This window comes from Neocloeon triangulifer, unplaced genomic scaffold (genome assembly GCF_031216515.1).
Source record: "Neocloeon triangulifer isolate White Clay Creek 2 clone unplaced genomic scaffold, ASM3121651v1 ptg000013l, whole genome shotgun sequence".
Lineage (NCBI taxonomy): Eukaryota > Metazoa > Arthropoda > Insecta > Ephemeroptera > Baetidae > Neocloeon > Neocloeon triangulifer.
The window spans coordinates 7620080-7634565 of NW_026775555.1; the positions used below are offsets into that span (position 1 = coordinate 7620080).

Sequence of the window (14486 nt, forward strand, 5' to 3'; positions counted from 1 at the left end):
AAATTGTAACAAAACTTAGTGCTACAATTTGTGGCATAAAATTATACTAAATTGAAATTAATTATTTTTTAATAAACTTGACCTTTTATTGAGATAAATAATTTTTAAATAAACCTGTTTAGGATGAGGAGGATATCAAGGAGAAGGAGGCAAAGAAGAAGGAAAAGGAGGCCAAGGAGAAGAAGGAGGAGGAGAAAAAGGATGCTGAAAAGAAGGACGAGCTCAACTTTGAGATTCTGCAGAACCCGGCTCGCTGCATGCGCCAACAGGTTGGACAAGAATTTTATTTTTTCCTTTCAAATATTTTATAAAGTCCGTTTGTTTTCAGCTCAAAGTCCTGCAAATGACCGAAGGGTCCAACTACAACCCGATGAAGGACTTGAGCATTGGAGGAATCATCATGGTCCGCCAATCTCAGCCCGGTTCTCCGGAGGAGTTGGTCGAACCTGTTGCAGCCTTTGGCCCCAAAATCGAGGAAGACAATGAGCCGGAGCCTCCCGAGCCGTTCGAGTACATTGAAGATTAAACGCTGTCATTTTTAAATGACTGCTTCAGTTACAGTATTTACAAAGATTTGTTTTGCTTAATAAAAAGAAATGCTAATTGAAAAATTAAAATCTGCCCTACAAAAATAAACGGTTTTTTTTTTCTATTCAAACAAAAATTTAGCTTGATGTGAATTGCAGTCATTGATAAAGGTGGAGATTTAAAAGTAGCTATGGTCATAACCTTTGTCACGGTTTAGGATGACAGGTATGCAAGACTTGGCGCAAGCCTTGACCAGCTTTTCCGGTTGCAGCTGTCCGTCTTTCAGGAAAACTGATCCCACTCTCCCTAAATTTTATACCTTTGTTAAGAATTTTGTTAATTTTGATTTGAGAAAAATTAAGACAACCTGAGACCTGGGTGACGAGAAAGTATATTAAAGCACATTTTTGGTAGTGCTGTGTGCTTGTTAGTTCTTCCTCAATTATATGAAACAACAAAAGTGAACAACAGCGTCACACTAGTTTTTTCAACATAAACATGTGTAGCATTTTTATTGCTTCACCCCTGCAAGCAACATTAATTTGTTCTGAAGGTATTCTTGTACTTCTTGATGACAGAAATTCTTCTCAAATTAATAAAAATATCGTCTAATCTAATTTATTTACAAGGGGAAAGACAGAAACTAATCCAAATTTGTGAGGTTTCATATTGATTGTATTGTAAGTTTAGTTTTCTACAAAAAATTTTAATAATCATTAATATTGCAATTATACATTATGAATTCTAAACCTGTTTAACCCGTTCATATTGACTATTAAAGGTCTCAGCGGTGGCTGGAGTGGCTATTCATGTATGTCAGCAGAAGCGGCTGGTCTATTTGCTCCGCAGCTGACGGCTAGCCTTAAGCAAAATGAAATTCTTGGTGGCCTGAAGGGCCAAGCGTTCCATTTTCTCTCTGGCATTTACCATTTAGTCCAATGCCACAGCTGGCAAAGACGGCTGAGCGCCTGTTTACCAGAACCACTCTCTCAATTCCACTATCTCGTTTTTCGCTTCCTTGACCTTTATCAAACTGTGACTGCAGTGGAACATTTGTGCTTAAATAGTTCAAATAAATTCATTAATCACAGTTGTATGCATTTAAAATTTTATATAAAGGTTTTCCCAAATTGATTTGAAAATTAAATAACTAAATTTTGACTAAAAAAATAATTATTCTTAAATACTTGTGCTAATTTTAAAATTATGCCATTCGTCGTTGCTTTTGGGCACCCAGAAAGGAGTGCTGACAGGGTCGACCTTTGAGTTGGATCCAGCACTGTTGCACCTGTCATTTGTGGGGGCCTTTGCGGCTTGAGGAGTTTTAAATGCATTTGGCGTGGGGAAAAATTTCTTAGCAGGCTTTGGCTGCACAGAGAGCACAGGACTTCGAAGAATGGCATACTCCTCCAGCATCTCCTGGATAGGCAACTTTGGCTGACGAGGAGCAAAAAAACTTGAATTTTCTCCAGACATGTCTTCTGCTTCCTTCTGGATTTCAACCTTTAACATTTAAAAAATAATTTTAATAGCTACCTTAATGAAAGGCAAGTGTTACTAAAGAGTTTATATTTTTATTTTAATCAATCAATCAATACTCACCACATCGTCTTGCTCATTCTGTTTTTGAAAGTAATCAACGTCCATGCTCAATAACTTTTCCATTTCTTCAATAGTATCATTCAAAAGCTCAGCAGTGTCATTCTTGTCGTCGGTAGTGGTATCCAATACCTCAGTCTCATTACTCAAGAGAGAAACGTCCGAAATTGTCTTCTTAGCACTCCTATCCAAGTCCAGATGGTCTTTCCTTTCAGATTCAGCATCGTGCCACAGGGCAATGGTGCTGTGCTCCAGAGGTTCCTTGGCCATCTCAGCATCTTCGTACTGACTGGTCTCGCCATCAGCTGGAGAAATGGGACTGTAGATGGGTCTAACCGGTTCAGCAACCTTAGCAGGAGTGACTGGCTCCTCTTTTATGTCCAGCTTCTTGGCCAGGTCTGATATGAAGGCCAAAGTATACAAACCATCGCTCGTTCCAGTAGCTTCTTTAGTTTCAACGGGAGCTGCAGGTCCCGGGATGCCACTCTCGAAGCTAAGGTTTAGTCCTGACAGATTGCATCCTGAGAAGTGAGACTCCTCCAGGCTGAACTCTTGCACAACCAACTCTCGCTCTGGCTGGGCTTTTTCTGGACTCGGTGGCGGTGCTGATGTCGCAGCTTCAGTCTCATCTGACAAAAGCTCAATGTTGGAAGAGGCTCCTTGTTCATCTAGGGCCGAAAGTTTTTGGAGCAATGTTTTCTCTGAAAAAAAAAATATTGTTGACGCAATTATATTTTTTGAATGAAATTGAAAAAAAAAATTCTTCCTAAAGGTTTGCTCATCACAACAGTCAACATTCATAATCTGATAGTCTGATTGCTTTTTGAGCTTTGAGCTCTGGTTCTGATATTAATGTAAGAAAAATTGTTCTCAAACAGAAAGCTTGGCAACAATTCAAATTTGCCCTATAATTGTATGAAATAAAATTCCTACCAGTATGCTTCAGTAGAACAGAGCCAGGGGAAGGAGGAAGCTTCTTGATTTTGTTTGGCAGGGCTTTCTGAGACACTTCTTTGTGCTCCACCTGAAACATACCACATCATTTTTATTAGTTCTTTATAGCTCAAGTTGAATACAATGCTTGACGAAATGATATGAAACTTATTATTAGACTAATTAACTTTATTTCAAAATTATTCTCCAAAATTTGGATTTGCTAGAACTTATTTTCGTTTGAGATAATTTTAAATTAGAATGGACTGTAAATCACTTAATTAAAACCTATAATACTAACCACTTTGATCGATGAAGAGGAATCATAGTTCACAAAAGGCAGAGCAGAATTGGGGTTCAAATTTTCCAGCTCGGCTTTAGCAGGAGTCTAAAAGTACAAATTTTAAGTAAACTCAGGTTTACATTTTGTTTCCTATTTCCTATGCATACCAGTTTGTTGGGAGTTCCACCATTAAAAAGTTTTCCGACAACCCTTGGGCTGCTCGTAGGCTTAGCGTTGGCAATCATGGGAGCAACCACAGGTCCGTGAATGTATTGGCCGACTGGGCTGGTGATGTTCTGGAAAGCTCGAACCGGTTTGGGCAGCCGTGAAGACAAAGGCTGCTGCAGTTTGTATGGCATGAAGTTGGCAGGCAGCTTAGGTTTGGTGTCAGAGCCAGGTTTGAGCTTGAAGTCGGCAGACCTAGCCTCATTGCTTTTGGGCACCCGGAAAGGAGTGCTGACGTGCACTTTGCGGGCAGGGTCGACCTTAGAGTTGGATCCAGCACTGTTGCACCTGTCAGTTGTGGGGGCCTTTGCGGCTTGAGGAGTTTTAAATGCATTTGGGGTGGGGAAAAATTTATTAGCAGGCTTTGGCTGCACAGAGAGCACAGGACTTCGAGGAATGGCATACTCCTCCAGCATCTCCTGAATAGGCAACTTTGGCTGACGAGGAGCAAAGAAACTTGAATTTTCTCCAGACATGTCTTCTGCTTCCTTCTAGATTTCAACCTTTAAGATTTAAAAAATAATTTTAATAACTATCTGAATTAAAGGCAAGTGTTACTAAAAAGTTTATATTTTTATTTTAATCTTAATCAATCAATCAATACTCACCACATCATCTTGCTCATTCTGTTTTTGAAAGTAATCAACGTCCATGCTCAATAACTTTTCCATTTCTTCAATAGTATCATTCAAAAGCTCAGCAGTGTCATTCTTGTTGTCGGTAGTGGTATCCAATACCTCAGTCTCATTACTCAAGAGAGAAACGTCCGAAATTGTCTTCTTAGCACTCCTATCCAAGTCCAGATGGTCTTTCCTTTCAGATTCAGCATCGTGCCACAGGGCAATGGTGCTGTGCTCCAGAGGTTCCTTGGCCATCTCAGCATCTTCGTACTGACTGGTCTCGCCATCAGCTGGAGAAATGGGACTGTAGATGGGTCTAACCGGTTCAGCAACCTTAGCAGGAGTGACTGGCTCCTCTTTTATGTCCAGCTTCTTGGCCAGGTCTGATATGAAGGCCAAAGTATACAAACCATCGCTCGTTCCAGTAGCTTCTTTAGTTTCAACGGGAGCTGCAGGTCCCGGGATGCCACTCTCGAAGCTAAGGTTTAGTCCTGACAGATTGCATCCTGAGAAGTGAGACTCCTCCAGGCTGAACTCTTGCACAACCAACTCTCGCTCTGGCTGGGCTTTTTCTGGACTCGGTGGCGGTGCTGATGTCGCAGCTTCAGTCTCATCTGACAAAAGCTCAATGTTGGAAGAGGCTCCTTGTTCATCTAGGGCCGAAAGTGTTTGGAGCAACGTTTTCTCTGAAAAAAAAATATTGTTGTCGCAATTATATTTTTTGACTGAAATTGAAAAAGAAATTCTTCCTAAAGGTTTGCTCATCACAACAGTCAGCATTCATAATTTGATTGCTGTTTGAGCTCTGATTCTGGTAGAATGTAAGAAAAATTGTTCTCAAACAGAAAGCTTGGCAACAATTCCAATTTGCCCTATAAATGCGCAAACCGTGCTTAATTCTATTTTCTGGAATTGACATACAAATACTATTTGATTAATTTTAAGATGTGCAAAAGTTTTCTTGAAAATACGTTGATATAGTTGATAAAGGGGCATTTTATGAACAATTAATAACTCAAAAGGTTTGTTAACTTAACGTTATCAATCAAAATTGAAAAAAAAATCATAAAATGTATTAGCCAAAAAGTTGAGTGGAAATACGAACCTATATTGTCCTCACACAGGATAGGTTTGTAGTCGCAGCTGAAGGCCGTGCCAAAAGTCCCGAGTGATGACGTTCATGGTGACCCCGTTGGCAACATTCACTGTCACCACGTCGAGACACGCACACTCCGACCCAGGCTTTCAGTTGCTGGCGTTCAGCGTATTTTTTCGTCACTTATTTTTGTTAAAATCACGATGTTCTTAGGTAAAAATATCAGTCTTTTTCATTTCTATCAATTTTTTTATAATTATTCAGTGTAAGGCGTTTTTTTTTTAATTTTATAGTTTTTAAGTTTTTTTAAGTTTGCATTTTTTTTTTAAATTTTTTTTAATTTTTTTATTATTTTATTTTTTATTTTTTTATTATTTTTTTTTTAATTTTTTGTTTAATTTTTATAAAACTTAGAATTGTTTTTATTGTGACTTCTGGAAACATTGAAATTATATTAAAAGAATATCACATCACAGAATTATCTTAGAACACTGAACCAACACTAGAATCTTGGTGGAACAAAAGCTAGTCATTCATATTCATCCTGTTTACTATTTACAAGAGACACAAATCAAGTAAAAAATACCCAACAATGTGAGCTCAGCAAGTAGCAAGGAAGCTCTGGTTTAGCTGAAAGACAGACTAATTGTATTTAGTATCTTGGGCTCATACTTATCAGTCTAATGTTGGTTCAGGAGTAATTAAAATTTATTCACTTACCATTTAATGACGAGACAACGTATGCAGAGCAGCATCTGCCATTTGAGGCCGCATTCCGCACAGACTGCAATGGGTTAAGGCCGAGGGATTGTAACTGGCACTTGTAGTGTGGTCATACTGGTCATCCTTCATATGCTCCTTCAGTTGATCCCTGGAGGGGGATTGAAAAATGATTTATTAACAATCATCAAAGCTATTTTTTTTAAATTTCTAATTTAACTATATAAGTGGTACTTACAAATCAGCGAAGGTTTTGAAGCACACAGAATGTAGCAAGCATATATGATAGGGGCCAGTCATATCATGCATGTTTCGCATGTGCTTCCCAAAGTTCCTCCTGGTCATAGGCTTATAACAAATGTAGCAAATCACTCTCTAAAATAGTGATAAAATAATCAACATGCATTTCAAAGTGATAACAACAAATAAAAAATTTACATTCGAGCCTTCTTCAGCAGGTTGAGCTGGTACTTGTGGTACCTCAACTCTGTCTGGCGCGACGCCACGTGCATCCTTTTGTGCTTCATTATTTTTGTTCTGCAAATTGATTGTGTGTATGATGTAGAAAATGTAAGCGTGAATTTTAAAATTTAAATTATTTATATGAGAGCCATAATCTTTACAAACGCTTTGTTAAGGCCATTCCTTTTCCTGTAAAAAAAATTCTGAGGGAAATAGTGCTATTTGGACCGAATGGCCAGAAGAGAACATTGTCCGAACGACTTTGGCCGAATAGCTTTTTTAAAATTCGCCAATAGTTCAGCCCCCAAAAAAGCTGTTTTGTTTCAATAAATGGCCTATTGAGGAGCACAAAAAATAGTCGTACCTGCTCTATGGCTTCTGAAGGATTGGCAGCTCTTCCTCGACCAATTTTTTCAATATCTACTTGATTTGTGTGCTTGGGGGTCTCCTCAGCCTCATATTCAGTCTTCTTCTCATTCTGGGAATCAGTGCTATTTGCTACAGCAATTGTGACCTTGCCTATTTTGATTGTCACGCCTTTTTGCTGTAGTTCCAATTTTAAAATTTCTTCCTTCCCCAGGAAACACCTCAAATTTGTAACAGAATCGTCTCCATTCGGCTCTGTTTTGTCCGGAGCAATCTTCTCAGTAGCCTTTAGGACATCTTTCTGCTGTTTGTCTTCAGCTGCAACTCTTGGGTTTTGGTGTGAGCAACTTGGCGCAGAAAAAGATGGCCCAACTCCTAAATCAGGAACGAAGCTCTTGGGAATTGTCTCCTCGTCCTTAAAGTCTTCCTCGACTTCTTCCAGGGTTGGCGCGCTGGGCTCAAGCATTTTAATGCTGAGGTCAGCTTGGGTCATGTCCGAATTTTGCTTGTCCTTGTCCTTGATGACCTTTTGAAGGTGGAGACGCTGCAGCTCGTCAATATTTTTTACATACTCTGCAAAAAGTTTCATCTCGATGTTGTCTGAAGGGTCCTCCGCGGCCGGTGGGGTTTGCAGTAGGTAGTCTAACATTGAAGTCCTGCAACCATACCAAAAATTCTCAAAACAGAAAAAAGTACAATATTTTAGTGTGTGATTATCCTGAAGAAAATAATTTACAAATTTTTATACTGAGAAGTTTCGAGTCGCCGTTATTTGTCCGAATTTTTTTTTCAGAAAACAGCATTTTGCATTTGTCAGAAAATAAAGTGTCAGAAAATTATTCATCAGAAAACCTGTTTTTCAAATGTCAAAAATTCAAAAGTAAGAAATGCAACAGTCCAAAATTTTTTAAATTATTTTTCTATCATCTAGTATCTCTTGGAAGAGAATTATCAGACACTACGATTTCTTTAATGGAATCCTGAAACAAAAGACGCTTTTTTATTGTCGATTTTAAATGTGAGTGCACACCGAAGGGTCAATAGCAACACATACTCCGCCAACAATATTTAAAAACTGTTTTAGAAATTCTAAATTTTTTGGACTGTTAAAAGATTTGTAAACAATTTTAAATTTTTTTGCAAATATTAAATTGTTGTATAGTATTATTTTTACTCTTAAGATTTTATAGTGTTTTTATTTATTAATTTTTTCATTGAAGGAAAAAACCATTTTTTAGTTTAAAAAAAAACTGTATGCCTGTATGATAAAAAAATATATTTGAATTCAAATTTAATCACATTGTCAATGAATTTAGTTGCAAATTCTATGAATTTAGTGCCATATCTGCCACAAAAGCTAGTTCAGATAGTTTGCTTTGTTTTAAATTAATGCATTTATGTGAATCTAATGTTAAATAAAATAAATTTTTATTTTCACATCTTATGAAGGCTGTTCTGCTCACAAAATCAGAATCAAGAAATAATAACATTTTTGCTATCAATAAGTTTAGATTTTAGTCCACTTCACATAAACCAAGACTTAAACATAAACCAAGACTAAAACACCTGTGCGCAAGCAAAAGCGTTTTCTGATAAATTAATTTCTGATACATAAATGGATTTCGGATAAATGCCGAAAAAAATTTCGGTCAAAATTTTTTCTACAACTAAGGGTTTCCCGAAGTTTCACATCCTTGAATGAAGCAAAAATAAATACACAATGTTTCACACAATACGTGTTGACAAAAAATAAACATCTTTCATAATTAGCTAGCTAAATTCAGAGATTAAATAAAATTATGTACCCATTATGGAGGGCAGGCGGCGTGCCCGGGAGGTCTGGAAATTTATCGGTAGCTTTGTCCTTGTCCATCATTGTCCGCTGGCAAGGAGTCGACAGAGTCGGTGCTCCCGAGTCCGCTTGTTCTTCCATTATAGGTAATGAGACAATGAGACCAAAAGCCTGGAACATAATAAACACACAACATTCAACAATCATACATAATAAGAAAAATAATGCGAAAAGATTGTAATGCCTGGAAACAGAACACAGCCGCTCGTTTATCGGCCAAGGTGAATGGAAGGTCAGCATTCCTATCTTGCTCTACACGTCCATTCACCCACATTCCGGCCACAGAACCTATTCCATTATTAAGCTTTGTTAAAAGAAAAACTTAAAAATATTCCTTTTATTGAATGCTGAAATCGAAGTTCACAAATAAAATCATTAAAAAAGCCCTCACCCTCACCGTTTGGTAATGAAATGAATAATGGGGCCAGATGACACACACGTGCTGCGTGTGAATGGCGGTGGTGGCTCTATTTTGCTCTTTCGTTGTCAGTGTGCTTACTGCTTTATGCTTCCGCCGGCGTCCGAGGGTCCGACAACGCAGTCCAATCGTCCAGACCAAGTCCAAACAGCGGCCGATCAGCAGGTAAATTAACTTCAATGAAAACTCTCAGACAAGAAAAATGGCCTTCTTAGCTGTCACTGTCACCAAGAAGACTGTCACTTAATGAGAGTAAAATAGTTAGGAGGGGCGAAGGGGCGGGACTGTCTGGGTGACCTTGGGCCCAGTCCTATCTTTTAACATTGAGCTGGGCCATAAGCCACCTCCTCTTCGCCTCTCCTATCCCATTTTACTCTCCTTACTGTCACTTTTCTCTCCTTATAATAATTATGACGGCTATGACGCATGACGCCCTCTGGCTGCAATGGAGTATAATAATAAATCGCAGCGCCGCCACACGTGTGAATTGTGAACGCCAGGGGGGAAAAGGGACTTCGGAACTTCTGAATGTACCGAATGGGAATGAGAAAACGCTTTTTTCAGCAACACAAAGTTATTAAATCCTTTTAAACTTGGCTCAAAAACGATTGAGAGTCTGAGGGTATCTTTCTATGTAATGTCATTCAATTCAGATCTATGATTCCGTATGATTCATAAATTTTCACTGATTATTTCAGATCATTCAGCACAATTCTGGGTTCAAGAGAAGGGCGTGTCGTGTGCTTCTCTATCACGCGGCGTAAGAACAGGAGATTTTGGAATCCCATTCGGCGATCACAGCGCTTCCACATGAGTGAACGCCAAGGGGAGAAGGGACTTCTGAATCTACGCCTTTTCAGGAGGTCAAGTGAAATCGACTTAAAAAAATTTTCATCAGCCATATGCGAGAAACAATATATTTAAATTTTACCGTTTTTTCTAACCCGTCGCGCCATCGTCCTTCTTTTTTATCGCCTGTTTCAATTTTTCAATGTTTTTGCTCACACGTACACCACGATGATTATAATAGCAACACGCAAAAAAAAGTAAACAAAAATACATGAATTGAATAAAAAAAATCAATCTGTTTATTTTATTCTGTGTTCGCTTTTCCTTTTTACTTCAGACTAAAATGTTGAGATCAGTAGGAATGACCTCAAAAGGCTGTTGCCCTTTCGCAGTAGCTAGGGGCGAGAATCAGTAAAATTCCGAATGCAAACCTACAGTTATATAACTACAAATAACCCTGGAACAGGAGTTAATTTGTGCAACATCTGGTATTAATTATACTATGCTTGATTATGTCATCAATGTTAAGCACAAATACAATATTTTTAAGTTTTTAAGCCAATCTGATATCAAATCGATCAGTCTATTTATTTTATTATATCCATCCATTACAAATCAGCATATAACAAAAGGAGAATAAATTCCTAATTTACTTTTTGCGGATGTCTAATATGAAAACAAAGAAGATATCGGAAGATATCACTCAAAATTCTGAAATATAGAAGCCATCAATTTGATTCATACCACTGAGTACAGGAGATTTTTCAGCTTGCTCTACAAATGCATTATCTTCACTTAAATATTTAATAGATTCAAGGTTTGGGGCATGAACTGGAAGGAGACAGAGGAACTTGATAAACTCTTTGCACAAGCTAGGCTCTGGATTGAAACTCACAAACTTAAATGACTTTAGACTCTGCAAAATGTGTCCTTGGACTAGCTGCGCAGTTAAATGGGCCAGGTCATCTTTAGAAATATTCCAGTTCTCATCACCCATATAAAAACTTTCCAAGTCTGGCACTGTCAGTATAAGTAGAGTCAAATCAGGTGGGAAATGGTCTTTCGAGCAATCATATGAAAATTTCCTCATGCGTTTGAAGTAGTTTGCATCCACTTGAGATTTGAAGAAGTCATTCTCTCCCTTCAACAGATTCGAGTTTACGTCGAGTGAACGCAGTTGCGGGCACTTGACGAATATCTCGTAAGGATTTGTCGCTCCTTCCAAGTCAAAATATATTTCCAGTTCATGAAGCTTGCCACCACAGTGGGTTAGCAAATCAGAAATATCTGAGTCTTTGACTTCTATCAAAAACAGTCTGGTCAGGTTTGAAAGAGCTCCAATCGCATTTGGTTTCATTCTGAGAGGTCCTTCAAGATGCAGTTCTTCCAACAAGGGGATCAGTTTACAATTGAATCCACCCAAAACCTTAATGTGCTTTAGGCAGAGTTGTGTTTTGCCTTGGTAGGGAAGGAAATTGTGGAACTTTTCACCTCCTGAGCAGTACTGCAGTCTTGGTAGGTGCCCGATGCATTCTGCTTTGAAGTGGTTTCGGTGGTGGGACTGCTCATTCAGCACCAACTATATAAATACAAAAATCAAGTTAATTATACAATTAATTGACACACTGTCTTTTTAACAAACCTGGTTCTTCTCTCTTTTAGGAATATAAGTGTTCCAATGGATGTCCAATTTTTCCAAGTTCTGGAGAAGGAACAAATTATTCAGAGTTTCACGGTGGACCAACTTGAAGGCAACAGACAAAGTTTGCAGCTGAGGAAAATGACGGGCAAGCTGTGCCAAATCTTTTGAGTCACAAACGTAGTGTTCTAGGTCAATATGCTTCAGTTTCCGAAACTTTTTGAGGTGGTGCATCACATTTCTCACGAATAAAAATTTCTTGTGGTAGTCTTTCTTCTTTGGCATAGAGTTGTCATGATGACTACCAGAGCGCTTGTCCACGATTCTCTCCAATTTAGGACAATTTTCAATCAGCACCTGCCACATTTTTTTGTCTCGCTCATTGTCTGAACTGTAGATGAATGGATCACCAAGGATGCGAAACTCAAACTCCGTTATTTGGTCATTCAAGAGACGGCTCGCCAGTTCAAAATGCCAGTCATTCTCCGCTTGGATGATATGTGATTTTCGTTGGAATGTACCGGCCGCCATGTAGCTCAAAATTTCTTTCCGTAGCGGAGTAGCTGTAATAAAAATAATGGATCAGATTTTATAAGCCAATGGCAATATAAATTTATATCTGTTTAATTAACTATATACATGTCATATTTATATTTTCCCTCATTTTTTTTAGTTCAACTTAAAGCAATGATATTCGAAAACAAATTTCATAATATATTGATGGGGAGTAGGGACAAGTTTTATTAACAATTTGACTTACAGAGGTACTGATAGGGTGCTGTAGAGGTTTTGGCACAGTCAACACTTGCTAGTTTTCTTAAAGCAAGTTCCTTCAAAGGTCTCAAGTTATTCACTTTTGATCTTTTCGCTCTAGCAATCCCCAGAAGTTGCTCCAGCTCCAAATCTCCATCGATTCTGAAAATTTTGCCATAAATATCAAACACACTACATTTTTTCATGACGAGAGATAGAAACTTGGGAAACTTGAAGGTAAAATATTAAAGACAGAATATTTTTAATTGAATTAAAATTAATGCGTTAATGTTGTACAGTATAATTTATCATAAAAATGGCGAAAAAAGTTGACGCCCACAGACAAAAAAAATTTGAATACCTTTCTTCCGTTACAGACATTTTTGGGTTCAGTTTTCAGTTTTGTGTTGGCATCAGACTCGTGACAGCTTTTGTCACATCAAGATTAAAAAAACACTGAAAAAGATTGTCGATTCCGGGAATTGCAGATCGACGTATGAATGGGAAAAATCAAAACATACAGAGTGGTCGGTCACCTCGTAGCCCTCGTGGCTCGTGCATGCGGAAAACTGACAGCTGACAAGCTCGGCAGCTCTGTGACGTCACGAAAGCAGAGAGGCTACATTCAGAGATGCTTTCTTGCAGAGATAATTCCTTGTTGGATAATTCATTCTAGATACATTTATTTGCTATAATTTACATAATTTATCTTTCGTCTTATTTGAAAATTGGAAAAAAATTAAAATGATATTAATAATGTTTCTTCGCGAATTCACGAGTTTAAATAAAAGGATATTATGTTGGTTTTATACATATATTGAAAGAAAAATATATCCATTTAATATTCTCCTTGTAAAAATAAAGAGCGCGCTATGCAAAATTGCAGAAGATGTGCGTCGGGCAAAGCTGCGATCCAATTGGTTTTAAAGATTATTAGTGCGAAAACTAATACAAGATTATAATATAATTAAGTGCTGAGCATTTGAAAAAAAAACTAATTATTATCTCTATGATATCTACTAAAGGATCTTTTTAATAATAAAAATTAAGTATTTTAATATCGGTATTTTCGGTTGTACTATGTGTACTTGTAGACTTGTAGAGTAGACCTTCCTCAATTATATAAAACAAGTAAAACAACAAAAGTGAACAAACAGCGTCACACTAGTTTTTTCAACATAAATTTGTGTAGCATATATTTTTATTGATTCTCAGTTCTGCAAGCGTCTAATCTGAAGAAATAATTAAACATTATTTGGCTACTTTTTTAGTTTTAAATCTTAAAATTTGTCAAATTGGCAAGAGTTTTTTAGTAAAATTTTCTTGTTCAGCAAGATAGAAAATTAAATTTGCATCACATTTTTCTTCCTCTTAAAATTAGAATGTGCAATGCAATAGTTTCTTGTCTGCCTTCGTCCTAATTTATGAGAAGAGTCAAATATTTGCCAAGCACTCTCTGAAATGAAGGCCAATAAAAAATCGTAACACTCAAAACGGTCCATTTATCACAAAAACAGCAATTTTACACAATCAAGAAAAAGGTGCTCCAGTCTGAATAGATAAGATTAGGTGCGCTGCTCCGAAGTTGCTAAATTTTTGTCTGTCTCGCCATGGCGCCTATGATGTCCACCTCTGTGCTCCTCCTGCTGGGGTTGCTTTCCCTGTCGTGCGCTACGTCCATCAGCTACTCGCGGAGAGTAGCCGACCTTGAACCAAACAGGGAGTACAAACTCAAACAGCCAGTTTTGGGTTCCGGAAGAGACCAGGACTGCAAATGGAGCAGAAATGGTGAGACCATTATGCAGTCCAAATTCGCCACCAGCTACATCAACCTGGGTCTTGAAAAGGGCGAGTACGACTCATACCTGTGCGTTTTGAAAATCGTCCGTACTGTGGAGGACAATGAAAACGGAAGCATGTTTGGACTAGAATTCAAAGGGAACGTTTTCCAAATCACCACCTACATGGTAGGAGAGCAAAAACAAGAGGCATTGGAGGAAGTTCCAAACAGATTAGACGAAATGACCCAGTCAACGTTGACCTTTGTGTACATTGCAATTGGAGTTTTCGCCGGAGGTTGTCTTGTTTTCTTTGCACTTATGAAGTGCAGTTGATAATTTATTCAAATAGCTGTAGAAAAATGAATAAATAAATCTCTCATCAGTGGTTGCCATCACTTAAGTCTTGTGGTTATTTTATTACA

The 14486-nt window shown here is 37.9% G+C and overlaps 4 protein-coding genes across 9 annotated transcripts in view; 1 reads left to right on the forward strand and 3 right to left on the reverse strand.

The window, feature by feature from the left end:
• LOC132198735 (26S proteasome non-ATPase regulatory subunit 1) overlaps positions 1-630 on the forward strand; it is a 51867-nt gene extending 51237 nt beyond the window's left edge. Inside the window, exons 16-17 of the mRNA XM_059622931.1 lie at positions 123-269; positions 329-630. Of these exons, the coding sequence (XP_059478914.1) occupies positions 123-269; positions 329-526 (345 nt within the window). The 3' untranslated portion in view covers positions 527-630. The remainder of the gene's footprint in view (positions 1-122; positions 270-328) is intronic.
• A 1047-nt stretch (positions 631-1677) lies between these two features.
• LOC132198738 (uncharacterized) lies at positions 1678-4316 on the reverse strand. The gene is made up of 6 exons (XM_059622936.1): positions 4177-4316; positions 3511-4071; positions 3362-3448; positions 3061-3151; positions 2131-2828; positions 1678-2031 (listed from the first exon to the last, which is right to left on the reverse strand). The coding sequence occupies exons 2-6, from the start codon at positions 4042-4044 to the stop codon at positions 1708-1710; spliced, it is 1734 nt and encodes a 577-aa protein (XP_059478919.1). The 5' UTR covers positions 4045-4071; positions 4177-4316; the 3' UTR covers positions 1678-1707.
• A 977-nt stretch (positions 4317-5293) lies between these two features.
• LOC132198740 (uncharacterized) lies at positions 5294-9348 on the reverse strand. 5 transcript variants are annotated; one of them, XM_059622943.1, is made up of 7 exons: positions 9082-9348; positions 8638-8795; positions 6831-7488; positions 6485-6541; positions 6243-6379; positions 6005-6155; positions 5294-5718 (listed from the first exon to the last, which is right to left on the reverse strand). In XM_059622943.1, the coding sequence occupies exons 2-6, from the start codon at positions 8763-8765 to the stop codon at positions 6008-6010; spliced, it is 1128 nt and encodes a 375-aa protein (XP_059478926.1). In that variant the 5' UTR covers positions 8766-8795; positions 9082-9348; the 3' UTR covers positions 5294-5718; positions 6005-6007. The 5 variants fall into 5 exon arrangements, with proteins under 5 accessions (XP_059478926.1, XP_059478922.1, XP_059478924.1 ...); XM_059622939.1 differs by having other exon boundaries at positions 6443-6541; XM_059622941.1 differs by having other exon boundaries at positions 6443-6541; positions 9076-9348.
• A 1085-nt stretch (positions 9349-10433) lies between these two features.
• On the reverse strand, positions 10434-12866 carry LOC132198739 (uncharacterized). 2 transcript variants are annotated; one of them, XM_059622938.1, is made up of 5 exons: positions 12645-12866; positions 12291-12445; positions 11534-12093; positions 10787-11470; positions 10434-10722 (listed from the first exon to the last, which is right to left on the reverse strand). In XM_059622938.1, exons 1-5 carry the CDS (start codon positions 12662-12664, stop codon positions 10687-10689), a joined length of 1455 nt encoding a protein of 484 aa, XP_059478921.1. In that variant the 5' UTR covers positions 12665-12866; the 3' UTR covers positions 10434-10686. The 2 variants fall into 2 exon arrangements, with proteins under 2 accessions (XP_059478921.1, XP_059478920.1); XM_059622937.1 differs by having other exon boundaries at positions 10434-11470.
• Between the last annotated feature and the right edge of the window lie 1620 nt (positions 12867-14486).

Bases quoted from the DNA above. Each gene is read 5' to 3' on its own strand.
- LOC132198738 (XM_059622936.1), bottom strand. From the start codon at position 4,044: ATGTCTGGAGAAAATTCAAGTTTCTTTGCTCCTCGTCAGCCAAAGTTG. The intron at 3,449-3,510 runs GTATGCATAGGA...TTGTACTTTTAG, and splicing joins GTGGAACTCCCAACAAACTG to ACTCCTGCTAAAGCCGAGCT. The intron at 3,152-3,361 runs GTTAGTATTATA...GGTATGTTTCAG, and splicing joins CCTCTTCATCGATCAAAGTG to GTGGAGCACAAAGAAGTGTC.
- LOC132198740 (XM_059622939.1), bottom strand. From the start codon at position 8,765: ATGGAAGAACAAGCGGACTCGGGAGCACCGACTCTGTCGACTCCTTGC. The intron at 7,489-8,637 runs GTACATAATTTT...GTATGGTTGCAG, and splicing joins CCGCCTGCCCTCCATAATGG to GACTTCAATGTTAGACTACC. The intron at 6,156-6,242 runs GTAAGTACCACT...ATCCCCCTCCAG, and splicing joins TTCAAAACCTTCGCTGATTT to GGATCAACTGAAGGAGCATA.
- LOC132198739 (XM_059622937.1), bottom strand. From the start codon at position 12,664: ATGTCTGTAACGGAAGAAAG. The intron at 12,446-12,644 runs GTATTCAAATTT...CAAAATTTTCAG, and splicing joins ATGTCTGTAACGGAAGAAAG to AATCGATGGAGATTTGGAGC. The intron at 11,471-11,533 runs GTTTGTTAAAAA...GTATTTATATAG, and splicing joins CTAAAAGAGAGAAGAACCAG to TTGGTGCTGAATGAGCAGTC.